General features: G+C 35.9%; 1 protein-coding gene across 1 annotated transcript in view; it reads right to left on the bottom strand.

The window, feature by feature from the left end:
* Nucleotides 1-4764: 4764 nt before the first annotated feature.
* The window catches only part of QRFPR (pyroglutamylated RFamide peptide receptor), a 527635-nt gene continuing 515535 nt past the window's right edge, over nucleotides 4765-16864 (bottom strand). The window contains exons 8-9 of the mRNA XM_044061535.1: nucleotides 7831-7842; nucleotides 4765-5336 (exon numbers count right to left, since the gene is read on the bottom strand). Coding sequence (XP_043917470.1) covers nucleotides 4933-5336; nucleotides 7831-7842 — 416 coding nt within the window. The 3' untranslated portion in view covers nucleotides 4765-4932. The remainder of the gene's footprint in view (nucleotides 5337-7830; nucleotides 7843-16864) is intronic.

Here is a 16864-nt window from a genome sequence, read left to right as displayed (position 1 = left end):
GTTTTTGTCAAATATTGCAAAATATCTGCTGCAAAAATTCTCTTCCCTGATCTTGACAAATGCATGCCATCCTGTTTGAACACATGTGTGCCCAAGACTAGGCTTGTATGCTCTACACATTTCCATTTTTAAAACAAGACATTTTTTCCATGTAGGTATTTACCCCAAAAATATTTTCATTCGCAGTGACCTGACTATACTTTCTACAGGTGATTTGTGAAAAATACATCCTAACAACAGTACAAGCTATACTATCTAAGAGGGCTGTGAGTTCCCTACTAACAGTCAGAGAATCCCTTTGGATGACATAATTTGTGCCAACATGAATAAAAATGGATCCGTACTTCCTTACATTAAGGGATTCCAAGGCTTGTCTCCCATCTTCTATTTTTGCTCCTGGCAAGCATAACACTATTCGATGTTCATTGTCTTCTCTGCAAATGTAAGTATTAGTTCCTCTAATAATTGAATCTCCAATTACAAGAATATCTTTGCTGTCCAGCTCTGAAGAATCTTCAGCTTCTAATAGAGTAATATCTACTCTATCAGTTGTTATGAAGGATAGATCTTTATCACCATTAGTCTTAACCCCACTGTTTTCATTGTGTATTAAATTCTCATCCAGCTGGTATTGCAAATCCACAGCTTGAGCCATGTAGTCAACATCTGTCTTTCTCTTCTTTTTTCTTACAATAATGTTCTTCAATCCTTCCACATTTAATTTTGATTTCTTCATTTTCACCTGCCCCTTGCCTCTTTTTTCTACCTTCTCTGTTAGAAAAATGATGCCTTTTTCTGTAGACTGAAGATTTTCTGATAGAAAAATATCATCATTCCCTGTAACCTGTGTGTTACATAACATAGCAGTGCCCTTTTTAGTACATATTATCTTTACTTTACATTCATTAATCCATTTATTTTTCTTCCTTATTTGTTGTGAACTTCTTCATTTCTTTCTTTTTTGTTTCCTTCTAAACAAACTGGATACTCAATTGCTTAATACCTGCATCCAGAATTCCAGAGTTGTCAGGGGCATTATCTTGTTTCATAGGGGTTGAATGATCTTTGCAGACAATAGATACATAATTTCCTAAATGTGTTCCATTTGTTCTGTGCCTAACATTATTTATTTAATCACCCCAATCATTAATATATGAAACAAGAGTTCTACAAGCCATGCCAATTGCACAAGTGCAATCATCATCACTAAGTCTAGATTTACGTCTAACAATAGTAAGCAAATCATTCAGCTTTTGACACAAGCAATATGAGGGTTCACCAGTGTTATCAGCTGTTACCTTTAAATATGCATAGCATTTATTACACTTTACAAGATATTTGTGCATTAGCAAATTGTTAATTGCATACTTATTTAAGGAATCCATATTCAGCTTCAATTGAATAAAATATTGTAAAAGAAAAGAATAATCAAAAACAATAACCACAGAATTCAAAGATAATTTAAATCAACTTCTATGACAAAAAATCATACTGGCAATATAAAACTAAATAATAAATTAAGTACAGTAAAGTTGTTCTAACCATACAAGTTCTGCAAGCCAGACAAAAGTTGTAATTCCTTTACATTGCGCAGTAGCTTCTGCTCACTATCAGCCACAGTCTCACTTCTTTTTAGCAGTAAAGATCACTAAATCACAAACTAAGGTAGGATTGTTTAGATTTTCTCTGTTTTTTCTGCAGTCTGTGTGAATTTATAGCTGTCTAGGCCCCTTGGGGTGGCTAGAGCTTGCCTGTCTAAAACCTATCCCTTTCTAACAACCAACAGTGAAATTAAAAGTAAAAACAACAAAATATGAATCAAAGTAACTCTTATTAACAAGCTATCCTTTCCTACATACAAACAGTTAAAAACAGTGATAACAAATACAATATAAATTCAAATAAAACTTCTCTTATAAGTCAACTCCACAGTAAATCACAAACCAAGGTAGGATTGTTTAGATATGCTCAGCATGATGGTTTTGGTGATATATTCCTCCCTCCAGTATGGTCTTGCCTACCTGTCTTTCCTTGTTGTCAAAAGTGATGCCTGATACAGCACTCAGTCCAAAGATTCTTTAGGACATATTTTGTCTCATCAGTTTGCATTTTAGTGAAACCCGATCCTTCAAACATATCTAACTGAAAGGTAGTCACTGGAGGATGAAAACCCTGAACCCTCTTAACTAATGTAATTAAATGTTTAAAAATTCTGGGAGACTTTACAAAAACTTTCAGCAAATTACTTCTGTATGAGCTGGGCTCAATGAATCCCATTATCTAAAATGTGAACTGTTAACACAAAGATTAATTTACCATCGTTTTTTCCCTCTGCATGACTTTAATTAGTAAAACTTATTTCTGATTGTATACATCTTTCGGATATGTTAAACAAAAAGAAAAAAAACTCTTAGCAGCTCACTGTTCTAATTTGGGCTCATTGAATCATGTTTATCCAAAAACTAAACTGATCAGATAAATACAGCTTTATTTACCATAGTTTTATGCTCAAACTCAAAATCCATGGGAAATTTCTTACATCTGATGGTCACTGGAAGTCAATTGCATGCATGTGTTTCTTGGACCAAAAGCATTAGAATTTAATATATTTTTTATTTGCCCATACTTAGCTAGAAGTTCCTGTGGGCAAGTGAATGATTTCCAGATTGATTTTAAGTTTAATAGGTTTTGTTTTACCAAGCCTTATTGAGAAACGTATCAGAGTATATTTACCTAAGGCACAGTGCCTTCATCTACCTTCTTCCTTAGACATTCCATTCCTGATATATGTGAAACAGAAGCAGGTGCTCTGTGCAAAGTTTAACCAAGCATTACAAACCAGACCGTCAGGGTAAATCTAGAGGGGAGTTCACTAAAGAGTCCTTCAGGGATTGCTGGGACCATCTTTTCCCAGAGCACAGTTGTGTAGCTTGGTATTATTCTTTGATGGCAAAAGTGCAAAGACAAAAATGAAGGAGATAATTTAATACAATTGCCTGAAGGACACACCATAATTATGGATGACCGACTTCATTTTGCATCTGTATCACTGTTAGATTACGCCTGTTGAATCATTTTTTCTTGTATCCTACTGATTTTTTATAGTGTGAGTGATATGCAGCTGTTGAATATGGCATGATGATTTTGCTATCTGGCAGTTGGTTCAGTGGTTAACCTTGTGAGCTTTAGTTCCTGTGGCGCTAAGTTTGAATCCCTTAGCACTTCTTTGCCTACTGTGTAACCCTGAGCAAGTCACTTAACCAGCCATTGCTTCTGGGATTCCCATGAAAAGGGATTCTGCCCAGTGGGCCTACCTGACAAAAAATAGGATTATTATTATTATTGTTGTTATTATTATTATTAGTATTTGAATCATGTATATACCAAGGTTGGGGATAACATGCTGCAGCAGGAACATGGAACTCATATACTGGGGGCTGGTGTACAAGTATCCTTTGACTTTGCTGTATGTTGCTCTCACTGTTAAGTTGCACTTCAGTGTATCCTGGTACAGTTTATCATGCATTAACTGTAATGTCTGAGAGGTATCTTATCTAGGTGCTGCCATCATGTGACAGAACCTGACCTACAGTTGCACGCTGAACTCTGAAGTGAAGGTTGGAAACTGTTTCTGCTACTGAACATTTCCTGGCATTTTAATTTTTGGAGATTTTCTTCTGAAACTCTTAAGTTGGGTTGCCATTGTGTAGTCTGCAGCTCAGGTGAAACTCCTGGGTACATGAAAGACAGCTCTGACAGCTATTTAGTAAATAAGAGGAAGATTAATAGGTTTACTATCATATTTGCGAACGTGGTTAGCATTGCCGCCTCACAGCAAGAGGTTCTTCGGTTCGATCCTCGGCTGGGGTGCCTTCTGTGCGAAGTGTGGATGTCCTCACTGTGGACGCGTGGGTTTCCTCTGGGTGCTCTGGTTTCCTCCCACATCCCAAAGACATGCTGCAGGTGGATTGGACACTCTAAACTGGCCCTAGGTGTGAGTGTGTGCCTTTGTGGAAGGTTGGGCGCCGGGCTGGCAACTCGACACCGTAAAACTCCACTGCCAATCATGAGTGGACAAGGTGATCCACTGTAGCGACCCCTAATCGGGAAAAGCCAAAAGAAGAAGAAGATTTAGAGGAACACGATTTCTGATAAATAATGTTGGAAATCAAAACACCAAGCAACCAAAATATCGAACGGAGCATTTCAGCAAAGTCGAATATTGACTTTGCTGAAATGCTCACATCTGCCCACAACTAACAATAATGTTTGCAAGGGGGCAAGCCCCCCTGCACCCCCACACCCCCCTACTTCTATATATACAAACTCCGAGATCACACTACAGTGAGGGTAAGGGTACATTTTCAGATCCCCACTATAGTGTGATCTGCACCGCAATGTTGAAGCTGACAATAGTGGCTGTTCGCTCATGTCAGCTTCGACATTGTGGTGATCGAACTCTCAGTTCGAGAAAATGATTTTCGCACATATTTGATCATCTAAATAACAATCAGATATGTGATAGTAAACCAGATTAATATCCACTGCTGAGTGAAGGTCAAAACCAGCTGATACTTATCCAGATGGCATGCCTATAGAGACTGAAATGATATTAAACATATGCTGTTATGCTGAGTTCTTCACACATCTGTATTACAGTCAGTAGTGAAAAGTAAACAAATACATCCAATTACAACTTCCAGAAATGGGAACCTGCATATACCTCTGCCATACAAAAAGCAGGAAAAGAAACATGCCATCAACAACTTTCATATTAATTTTTATTCATGAATGGATGACTAAGCTGACTTAAGTACATGCAGCTAACACAACAATGAAAGGAGAAACATTTCATGTAATACAAAATTCAGAGTATTGCTCCCCTTTGCAGGCAGCATGCACATATTATAGCTAGCGTGAGAAAATGCTCATTTAGTGTCCACTCACATGTGCAGAGTGCACTGTGACTTCAGAAACAAACAATGTAATGTGTCTTTTATTATTCTTTTTAGGTGGTGGTTGATCACAGAATTTGACTTCAATGTTACTGTCATTAAAACCCTCTCTTTTGCTTTCATCTATAGAATTGTCCTTTCTTGAGAAGCTTGATTTTTGTTGGCTTACTGAGGAGCACTGGAACTTACCAAGGCACCTGGGAGGCGAACTATTCTCTTTTAATACACAGAAGCAAACTGCAGAAACAAAATTTTTCTTGAAGTTCTCATTCATGAAAGCATATACAATAGGATTGCAAATAGAGTTGAAAAATCCAATGATCTGTACTACCGCAAAAACAGTTTTGATAGTAACGTCATCGTGATCATGTTCAAAATTACCTGGAGAAAAAGAAAAATGTCTGAGTTATCTAGGTACTGACAAGGTTTTGCAGAAAGATAATTACCTCATTATTCATTTCATCACTCATATTACAGTTCTGAATGCAACTGCAGATGAAATAAAGATCCAAATGATCACACACAAAATGCACTGAACTGCAAATTCAAGTTAATCTCTCTTAGAAATTTAAATGCATGGCCTACATAACCATTTAATGCCATGTAACATTTTAACATTACTTTACTTCACTGTTATATATGGCATGCTACATGACTCGCCTTACATTTGACAAAAGTCCAACATTCTTCAGGCACTCCTTGCAGCTGAACAGCTAGCTTACTGTGTACTTGCTCTGAATTATCACTGACCTTTCTAAAGAAGAAGGGCACAGCCCGAAAGCACTCATCCTTTGTATATTTTGCTGCTACTTATCACATTTTTATTGGAATAAAACAAGAAATCCAAGTGGTGGTTGCTGCTATTTGTTTTGCTTTGAATTGTATTGGTGTCTTGGCAGAACAACCTTCGGTGTGGAGGTTTTTATTTGCTGAAAGACATGTGTGAATGGGCGTGCCTTTGTTGAAGGCTGGGTGTCAGGCTGGCACCTCGGCACCACAAAAATCGACTGCCAATCATTAGCAGACCGATGTTCCGCTGTGGCGACCCTTAACCGGGAAAAGCTGAAAGAAAAACAACAACATAGACAATGGAATGGTAGAGTAAGGTTCATGTATTTAAAGCGAAAACAATATTTCAGATATAATTTAATGAGAGATGCACTAAAATTATCTAGCATGAACTGAAACCCCATTCGAAACATATGTCACAAAATGCTAGCCTGATGGTGAAAAGTGTATGCACACAGTATGAACCACATACTAAACACCATAATGAATCTGTTTTATTATTACCACTACTAATGGAGAAATATAATGAACCTCTGTACTATAGTTCAACACATATATCAAAAGTGGAAAAATGGTTCTCTTCATTTCAACTATATTACATATGCAAAAATGTAACTCAAATAATAATAATAAAAATAAAACAGGGCTGCATAACAAATCACCTCAAGGCATGCAAAAATGGCAAACAAGAAATCAATTGCTAATAATAAATATACAAATGAAACTAAACTGAATACATTTAGACATATGCCTAGAAACCTGCTTCTCATTAAAAAAGTGCTTTAACAATACTGTGAAACTGAAGAATATTGTAGCATTAGTTTATATCACAATCAAGTGCTGCCATTTAAATACAAAATGGATTCCAGTTTAGCAATAATTTTATTTTTTATCCCACTACAGCTATTGAGTAGATATCTTTCTATCATTAAATCCCATATTTTTCTTTTTCCTATCCTTATATTTATTCCTATCAATGGATTGACCACAAAATCAAACTATTTATTTGCTGTTTTACATTGTTTCACATTTACCATATGCTGAATCTCACTATACTGCATGCTACCTTTGAATTCCTTTAAATCTAATGTGAGTGTTGTGCCAATTCAGTTTGTCCCACTGATCTCTTATTTTTCCTGTTGTATTTTCTATCGTGTCACCTGATGAGCCCTCTCCTAGGGAACACACCTCTAAATTTTACATGTAGCCCAATTGCTGCACTTCCCTTTCTACGGTCATTAAATATTCCTTGTGTAGCTCCTGAATAAATATAATTTGCTGCAGTACAAAATAGTAATGTGCAGAGGGGTCAACACTTGATTTTCATGTGATCTCTTCTAGTTTATTCAAGACATTATAAATGTTTTACTTTGTTTTAAAGAACGAACTTGTCCTCATGTTATTCCCACATGCAACAAGTTTTCCACAATTCATGGAGCTTCCTGGTATTTCATATTCCAGCACAACACTCATGTTTGACAAAACTATTTTATTCAGTTTTACTGTACTTTTTTGCTGTTTGGTTAAAAATGTTGTATTTACACAGTGGACTGACTGTTAAAGTGTTTCCAATATCTGATTAAACGTTTCCCTCTGTTTTTTCTAAATTTTGTTACTGTCTTTCACTTTTCCATGTAGTTTTTGGTCAACTGTTAGCTTCTAACTCTGACATAGAATCAATCTGTTACTCTGTTTTTGAAGTAGGCATTTTGGGCTGAATTTCTGTGGTTCTTTAATTTTTCCTGCTGAGGTAAAAAGCACTGGGAGCCACTTTGGACAGTGCTGTGCAACATTGTACTAGATAGATGCAGGCCCTTCCAGTGTGAAATTCTCTACAAATAAATCTTGCCATTTACACGCCCACTAAGAGACTGTATTTATATTTCCACACTGTTTATTAATTAGATTTAGCTCAATATTATCTTAGATAATAAGAAACTATTCTTAATCATCTTATCTTTATTACTTTCCCCTCGCCTTTACACTATAAATCCTAGCCATTTTAAATAAATTCTTAAGAAATATTCCCATAATATTACTTACCCATTTTTACACTACAAATACAGGCCATCTAGTAATAAATTACTATATTCTTGGACTGAAATGGAATGTCTAGCTAGCTCTTCAACCCTCAGTTTCCAGCCTCACAGTACTTGGTATGTTTGGGCAGTATAACAATTGCGTGATGCCCACAAGCAATGTATTATTGTGTAGAATATCGCTGTCTATAGATAAGAGATATTAAAATACTTTACCCAACAGTAAGCTAGGATATCAGGATGTCTATACCTCAAATGCAAGTTGCATGCAAAAATTAACTGATTTCATAAACAAATTGTCAAGAAATCCTCTGACCTGGTCCTTGCCAAATGACATCAATATTGATTAACCCCCACCACCAAAAAAAAAAAAATATATATATATATATATATATATATATATATATATATATATATATATATATATATATATATTCATACATGCACACACACACACACACACACACACACACACATATATATATATATATATATATTTTTTTTTTTTTTTTTTTGGCTACCCCCTGGTACTCCAGTCTCCCATTAAATCTGAAAATAAAACTGTAACATTTTCTTTCAATTTCTTTAAAATTCTTCAAGCAATTAGATGTAACCATTACATAGCTCAGAGATATATACAGTCTTTCTACAATTCTATGATTTAGTCTTAAAATTCAAGTTTGACTGCATTACCAATATGCTGACACAGGAAGTAGTTATGCAAACAAACTCTGTGTGCACCTAGATAAATGCATTGATCTAGCAATTCCTACCAGAAGCAAACAAACTGGGAAATTTAAAAGTAAACTAGCCATGTAGTCCACACGCATAAATAAAAATGCAATAAAAAGGAAATGCTTCTTAATCTGTATAGCAAATAAAAAAAAATGTTAAAAAGATACAAAAGGAAATAAAACACCAAACTTAGATTAGTATCACATGCTAAAGACAATTACAAATCTTTAGTTACATTTGGAAACTAAGAATTATACCATGACCCCCCCATTAATATTCCAAAATGTGCACGCTGATTGGCCAGCGTGCACATTGTAAATCGACTTATACTAATGGAAAAAGGTCCGGTCGCCCGGACTTTTTCCATTAGTATAAGTCTCTTTTAAAACACTGTCTCGCTATGTTAAAAGAGTTTAACATAGCGACACAGGTTTAAAAAAAGCAACGGAGATCTCCGTTGCTTTTTTTAAAGCTGTCTCGCTATGTTAAACTCCTTTAACATAGTGACACAGTGTGTAAAAAGCAACGGAGATCTTGCTTTCTCTGTTGCTTTTTTTTTAAACCTGTCTCGCTATGTTAAATGGGTTTAACATAGCGAGACTGCTTTAAAATAAGCAACAGACATCTCCGTTGCTTATTTTAAAGCTGTCTCGCTATGTTAAACCCATTTAACATAGCTTAACAGTAAAAAGCAATGGAGATCTTGCTTTCTCCGTTGCTTTTGGCCACAGCTCTGATGTACTGCATAGGCATGCGCAGTACATCAGAACTGCCGCGGATACCAGACAGCTGCGGAAGGGCAGCAAAGAGGCATTATACAATGCCATTATTTAAGAAAAGTAATTATTTATTTTCTTAAATAATGTCATAGTATACTAGCAATAACCCACTTCTGGATGTGGGTAATGCGGGATTTACCCACGGTTGTTTTTGTTTGGTCCCTTGGGCTTCGCCCTCGGGACCAAACCACGCCAACCGTGGGTAAATCCCGCATTACCACACCCAGGCGTGGGTTATTGCTATAATAACACCCAACATTGCTGAAAGCTAATCCTAAATGGTACTACTTGACTGGATCCAGTAGACATAGCCAACATACTAGCAAACAAAAAATGGGGCAAAATTAACATCCAAAACAAATACACAATGTCCATGTATACCACAGAATCTCAAACCCCCCCATCATAACTAAACAACACTTACTAAAGGTGCTCTCCAGAATGAAAAATGCATAATTCATGGGGCTTAATAATATACCCAGTAATATGATAAACATGCCTTGCCTTAGTGGATCCTTTCATATAGCTATTCAGCCTGAGCCTAGCCACTGTTTTTTCCTTGAAGTATGGCATATAGCTGTTCTGATGCTAATTTGCGATGGCGGACCCACCTCAGTGTCCCTGGAAATTACAGACCCATTAGCTTGACTAGTCTCATCTATAAAACTATGGAGCACGTCATAACTGATTTAATCAACTAAGATATTAAAAACATTACAAGGCTTGACCCCAAGTAGTTTGTCTTTGTTAAAGGTAGATCCTATCTAATGAATATGGTTAACTTCTTTTAGAGAGTAATGCAATCCATGGCCAGTGAACATGTTGTCATTCCAGCATATATACTGCTCAACCTCTTACCATAAGAAATCTGAACAAAGTAAAAAATAAAGGAGAACAAAGACCAAATAATAGGGATACATTTTAAGTATTGCACTTACAGTAAACTTGGAAAATTGCTAGAATAAAAGTTTTTGTGTTGCCATGCATTTTCTGAAGGGAATGAAGCTAAGACGCAAATGTCTGTCTTTATTTAGTGAACTTACTCATTGCCAGTTTGCCAGAAAACCACAAGTTTTATGAGTTTTATGACTAAAAAGTATTAAATAAACTTTCTTTTAAGCAAACCACTCCAGTATGAATACGCGATAATGGCCTGATACAGTCAAATTGAAGTAACAGGAAAAAGAAAGGGAGGTCGAGCTAACCAAAATAACGAGTGAAACTGAAATGATGGAAGCACAAATGGTTAAAACTAAATACTCACAAGTGGTTACATCTGAAAAAGAAACTATAATTAAAAGGCAAAGAACCACAAAACAACAGGAGAACCTGAAACTCTCTAGAAAATCTGAAGTGGAGCAAACATCCAACCTAGATGACCAAAAATCTGCCTTATTACCTCTCCAAATAGTCATTCATAACTTTTTGGACCAGCTTTTAGGGTTTGGAAACACATTGAGTCAAATAGCTTTTAGACTAAAAAAAAACAAAAGCTAAAGTGTCCAAAAGTAAAATAAAAATAGACCAAATTCAAAAAGAAAATGAAACAAATGTTAAGAGGATCCATGAGATGGAACAATGGATCATTTATTTGGAGACAAGAACTAAGAAAAAGAATATACTAATTCAAGGTATCACAGAAAAATATGAATAAGTACAACCAACATAAACAGTAAAACAAGTCCTGGGCTGCCCTTTAAAGAATTATTCATAAGGTGGTGAGATGGTGATCAAAAGAACATACCGAGCTCTTCACAAAACTTAAAATTCGGACAAACCAAGAGAATTTATGCTAAAGTTCTTAACCACCAAGATGTTTATAAAATTCTAATGGCAGCAAAGAAAAAAATTGATTTCATGGAATGGAAGCAAAATATTGTTTGTGCAGGACTTACCCTTCCAAATAAAACAGCAAAGACAGCTATTACCTCCATTCTTTGCCTATCTAATACCAAAAAAAAAAAAAAATCAAGTTCCAGATGGGTTATCTGAATACATTAATCTTCCAGCAACCAACAGCAGCAATTAAATACAATTGAGAAAGAATTAAACAACTCCCAAGAATTAAAGACACAAACACAATTTTTAGCAATTTTTAGCAATTAGGTATGTTCCAATGTGGAAAATGTAAGATATGTATGAGGGTGAAAAATCTATCAGGTAGTACTATTAATGGGGTTAAATATTTTGCACAAAATAACTTCAATTGCAGTTCCTGTGGTGTAGTTTACATTATTGGTTGTGACTGTTAAATATTATATAGGTCAGACAAAGTATTAGAACATATTCTAGGATTAATAGTCCTATATTTGAACATTTTCATAGTGTACATAATGGGTCTATGGACTCATTAAACCTAATGAATATTTTGGAGGCAATTTTCAACAAAGTTTATTAAATCTAGAAAGTAGATTTATTTTAAAATATGTTTGAATTTGGAAGTGAATTTAAATATTTAATAGTATTTTTGATAAGCAATTTAATGTATTTCAGTTTGAAGTGTTTTCAAAAATTGCTAAAAATTGTGTTTGTGTCTTTAATTCTTGGGAGTTGTTTAATTATTTCTCAATTGTATTTAATTGTTTAATTGTTGGGTAGCACCAGTATATATATTGCATCTGGTGGCTTGATGTTTATTCCTTTGAAGGCTGTTTGTATCCTGAATCCTGCTCTTGTGGTTTGTTCTATTACATTAATCTTCCAACATAAGGATGTTAACCATGCAATTGAATCATCCAAAGAAGCAAAAGCACTATTTATGAAAATCTTCAATGACCTGCCAGATATTATAACCTGAAAAAATCTTAACTGGAAGAATTGATAAGAAATGGTGCAAAGGAACAGATTTAAAATAAATGAGATAAAAAAGTGCAGATGGGCCATTATGTTCCTTCAAATGAAGGGGGTAACTAAAAAATGAGATGAAGTGTGTGTTATGGTAAATATTAAAAGGAACCAGTTGCTTACACAGACATTTTGATAAGTAGCACTCCAATCTCTTCCTTCTCCTTTGAGCTGGACTACTCATAGTTAAAGACATCAAATACATGGTTAAATAACCCAATGGCAAAAGAAAAAGTATTGTCTCATGTTTTCAATGAACTTTTGTTAGAGTTTCCGAAACAATAATTGAATCCAGAAAGATAAAAAAGAATTATTGGATGAGAAGTATAAAGTATTAAGTTTGGCAGTCAAGAAATGTTCCCTGGTCATGAAAACATAACAGTTATGGACTAATTGCTAGTTTTCGACCCTGTACAGACTATTTCTTCAGTAAGCTGCGGTGGTGCAGTGGTAGAGTTGTTGCCTCACAGCAAGAGGTTCTCCTGTTCGAATCTTGGCTGGAGCGCCTTCTGTATGGAGTCTGCATGTCCTCCCCATGGTTGAGTGGCATTTGAAAGACATGCGTAGAATGGGTGTGCCTTCATTGACAGTTGGGCATCGAGTTGGCACCTCGGCACCCATAAAAAATCTACTGCCAATCATTAGCAGACCGGAGTTTTGCTGTGGTGACCCCTAGCCGGGAAAAGTCAAAAGAAAAACAACAGACTATTGCTTCAGGCTGCTATATGATATAGGTGCTTTTTTTCTGTAAGAGAACACAAATTTTGATGGAACAATTATTCTGTTGGTAAAATCATTCATGGTAAAAATAAAAAAATATATAGTAAGCTTTAGGAAGGTAAAAATGTACATGATTGTATGAAGCTCTAATTTAATAAAAGAGCCAAAATGTAGCATATGTTCTCACATATAAGACAATAACAAGGTAAGAACTGATTCATTCAAGTTTTCTTTTAGTGGGCAAAAGTATGCTCTTGCCAAATATCTGAGAAGCTTGGTGTAAGGCACAGTCATATAGAAAACAAAAATTGTAATAACTAGTGTACCAATGGCTTTTGTCTAAGATGTAAGCTATACAAGTATATCACAAGGGATCTTAAATATGGCTAAAATCAATGCTCCATAACCCTTGTAACTCCAGTAAATTCCACAGGAAGTAATATTAAACTGAAAATTAGTCATCAAAAAATGTTATTTGTATTTCTCTTACTATTGCCTTTACAGATATACACAAAACACGTGAACCACGTTATGCTATCAGTGTTACCAAGTCTCTCACGTTCTCAAAATGAAATTGTAGTGACTAGAAAGTGTTGGGTATACTATATGTGTGTACTAGAAACAACTTGTAAAATACTGATGGTTAAAAAAAAGAAATCTGAACTGTTCTATTTTTTTATGTACTTGGGAGCACCAAAAAATTTAAGGAGCCAAATCATGACACATAACTTCAAAAAAAGGGAAAACATGACAATAACTCATTTTCAAAGGGGCAAGCATGAAGAAATGAAATAGTAATTTCATATATTGTGCTCCTTATGCTGGTGGACAGAACTATTATCAAACAAATGCAACCTGTTTCTTGTGTTAAATTTAAATGTCAGGAAAAAAATTTCTTTGATATGCATCAAATCTTAAAGACAATACAGTGGTCTTAGGTTATATTTCTTGTTATCACAGCAATAGGAAACAAGTGTTTTGATGCTTGCTTGAATATTGTTAAACGTCTACAAGTACCTTTGTTTTATTATGAAATGTCTCTTGATACAATTACTACTCTTTTGTTGCATCTAAAACAGATTGATATGGCCAGTCTTCTTAGACATGTAGGGTGCTCAAATGGTCAGTCAATGGTGAGACATGAAACAGCAACTGTAATCTTGCAAAATGTTTATGGTCTATGATTGTTGTTCCAAGTAGTGATCAAAAATCAGCATAGTGTATATATATATATATATATATATATATATATATATATATATAGAGAGAGAGAGAGAGAGAGACTCACTACATAATCTCGAATTCTTGAAATACAGAATTTCAAAATCTCAAGACTATATAGCTGAAACTCCTAAAATCCGAAAGACCAAAACCGCGAAATTCAAAATCCCGAAAGTACAATACATACACAGCACACACATACACACAACTGCCCCTCATAATCAAATATATAATCCTACACTACAGATAAGCAGGGGGCTGCTCCCCCTGCTTAAATATACTAACTCCAAGATCGCACAAACAGACACACAAAGGAAACTCACACCCACACATTGTACAATACCTCGCACACACACATCACAGTCACAACACACACTGACACACACTAAAGCCCCAACCAACATACTGACACATAAATACTTACCTGAACTTCCACCCATCCATAAACAAACCGCAACATGAGAAGCACTACTTCAATATCTCCGAACATCAGGATTTTGAATTTCTTGCTTCTGGTCTTTCGGTATTTAGGGGATTCAGCTACATAGTCTTGAGATTTTGGGTTTTGGTATTCCAAAAGTTCGAGATTATGTAGTGATCTCAGATTATATATATATATATATATATATATATATATATATATATATATATATATATATAGATATATATATAAACTCTTAAATGAGAAGTATGGGTTAGCATAATTGTGACTACTGTTTCTTGGCATGCTAAATCACATGAAAAATTCAAGCCAAGAAACAGTATATTGCAAACATTTAAGTCAATGAAAAATGAAGAAATACAGAAGTACAAAAACAGGATAAACTATTAAACAAGGTCAATCAAAGTTAAATGCAGTTTAAAATGAAGGTTATATAAATTGGAGTGATACTTTTAAATACGGAGTTGTGGGTCAGGAAATGGTGAGTCAGACAGGATATGCTAATCTTGTTGTATCTAGTTATTGTTTTTTGTATAATAAAGGTTCTCAAAAAATATTAGAGGTATCATAAAATGTCGAATTCTAACTTGCAAAAATAGTAACATACCTCTTGGCTGTAAACTGTTAAACTCTTCCAGACATGGTAGTTTTGTGAGCAGGCACAGGGATAGAACTGGAAGACATGAGTACTACTTCAGAGGGGAATTAAACAGATCTACTTGAGGAGTACTCCACTGGTGAACATTGTCCAGAAACACATCCCTGTGAAGCATCCATTCATGGGATTGAGTGAAGGACCTTCTCAGAGTGTCTTCCACAATGTTCTGATCTGAAGGAATATAAACTGCTTGAAGAGTCACTTGACACTTGACAGCCAGATCCTATAGCAGAAGTGCCAGCTGGCAAAGAAGGTAAAATCTTGACCCCCCCCCCATTTGTTGATATACCACATAACTGTGGTATTATCCATGAATACCTTGAGATGCCCCAGAGAGAAAACAGGATTGAAGGCCTGAAGAGCCAGCATAAGAGCTCTCATCTTTTTGATGTTGATGTGCTCCTTCTGCTGATAAGAAGACCACACTCTCTGAACCTTCAGGGAGCCAAACATTGCTCCCCATCTCACATCTGAAGCATCTGGGAATAGATCCTGAGAGGGGAAGAGGAGGATGAAAAGGGAGCCCTGGATTCAAAGACAACTGCTGAATTCATCACAGAAGTTCCTTCTTGAGACAAGGAGAGAAGAGGAACTGTAAAGTCTAGAGGATGTGCATATTGAAGTCACACCGACTTCAGAAACCACTGGAAATTCCTCATGTAAAGTTTGTCCAGAAGAACCATCAGAATGGCAGAAGCCATGAATCTCAGAGTTCTGAGAAACTCTCTTGCTGTAATGGAGGTCAAGGGAAGAAGAGTTTGAAAGTAAGAAATGAGAGTTAAGGCCTTTGGAGGAGGCAGGGATGCCAACACTGGAACCATCTGAAGTCTGCAACCCAGAAAGATATTATCATGAGAAGGAGTCAGGGAAGACTTTTAGAAGTTTACTGTGAAACCCAAGCTCTGAAGAAAAGAAATGGTAGAATGAAGATTTTTGCAAAAGCACCTCTGGAGAGGATACCTGAATCAGCATGTCATCCAAGTAAGGAAATATTTGGATCTATTGAAGCCTTCAAAAAGCAATCACAGTAGCAAGGCATTTGGTGAACACCCTTGGGGCAGTAGAAAGTTCAAAGGGCAAAGTACAGAACTGAAAATGCCAGGAAGCAACAGAGAAATGCAAAACCCTCCTGAAAAGAGGATGGATCGGAATATGATGATGAGCATCCTTGAGATCCAGACACACCAGAAAGGCCTGAGGGAGCAAGAGAGGAAAAAGGGTCTGAAGGGACAACATCCAAAAGGAAGGCACCTTCAGAAAAGTGTTTAGATGACAGACATCTAGAATCAGTCTCCACATACCTTATTTTCTGGGATCTAGAAATATTGTGGATAAAACCCCTTCCCCCTTTGGGACACAGACACCACTTGAATAGTACTCTGAGACAACAGAGCTCAAAGAACCTCTGGGGAAAAAAAAGAAAGTTGTTCCCGAGGAGGCTGAGGAATGCCCATAAAGGGAGGACAGGAAATCCACACCATGAAGTACTCCTGATGAATGATTGACAGAATCTAAGAATCTCAGGTGATTTAAAGCCAAATAGGAAGAGAAAGAGAAAGGCAAAGAGAAAGAGGAATATGACTGGGAACAGGTGGAATGTCAGACAGCACCTGGTTTGTCAGGAAAGGAAGGCTTTAGAATCCCTGCAGTATGAGTGGCCTTAGCAGGAGGAGCCCATTCAC

The sequence above is a fragment of the Protopterus annectens genome, chromosome 2.part0 (assembly GCF_019279795.1).
Source record: "Protopterus annectens isolate FY-2018-M chromosome 2.part0, PAN1.0, whole genome shotgun sequence".
Lineage (NCBI taxonomy): Eukaryota > Metazoa > Chordata > Ceratodontiformes > Protopteridae > Protopterus > Protopterus annectens.
The sequence above is the reverse complement of the archived record's forward strand: the minus strand, read 5'-3'. Positions and strand labels throughout refer to the sequence as shown.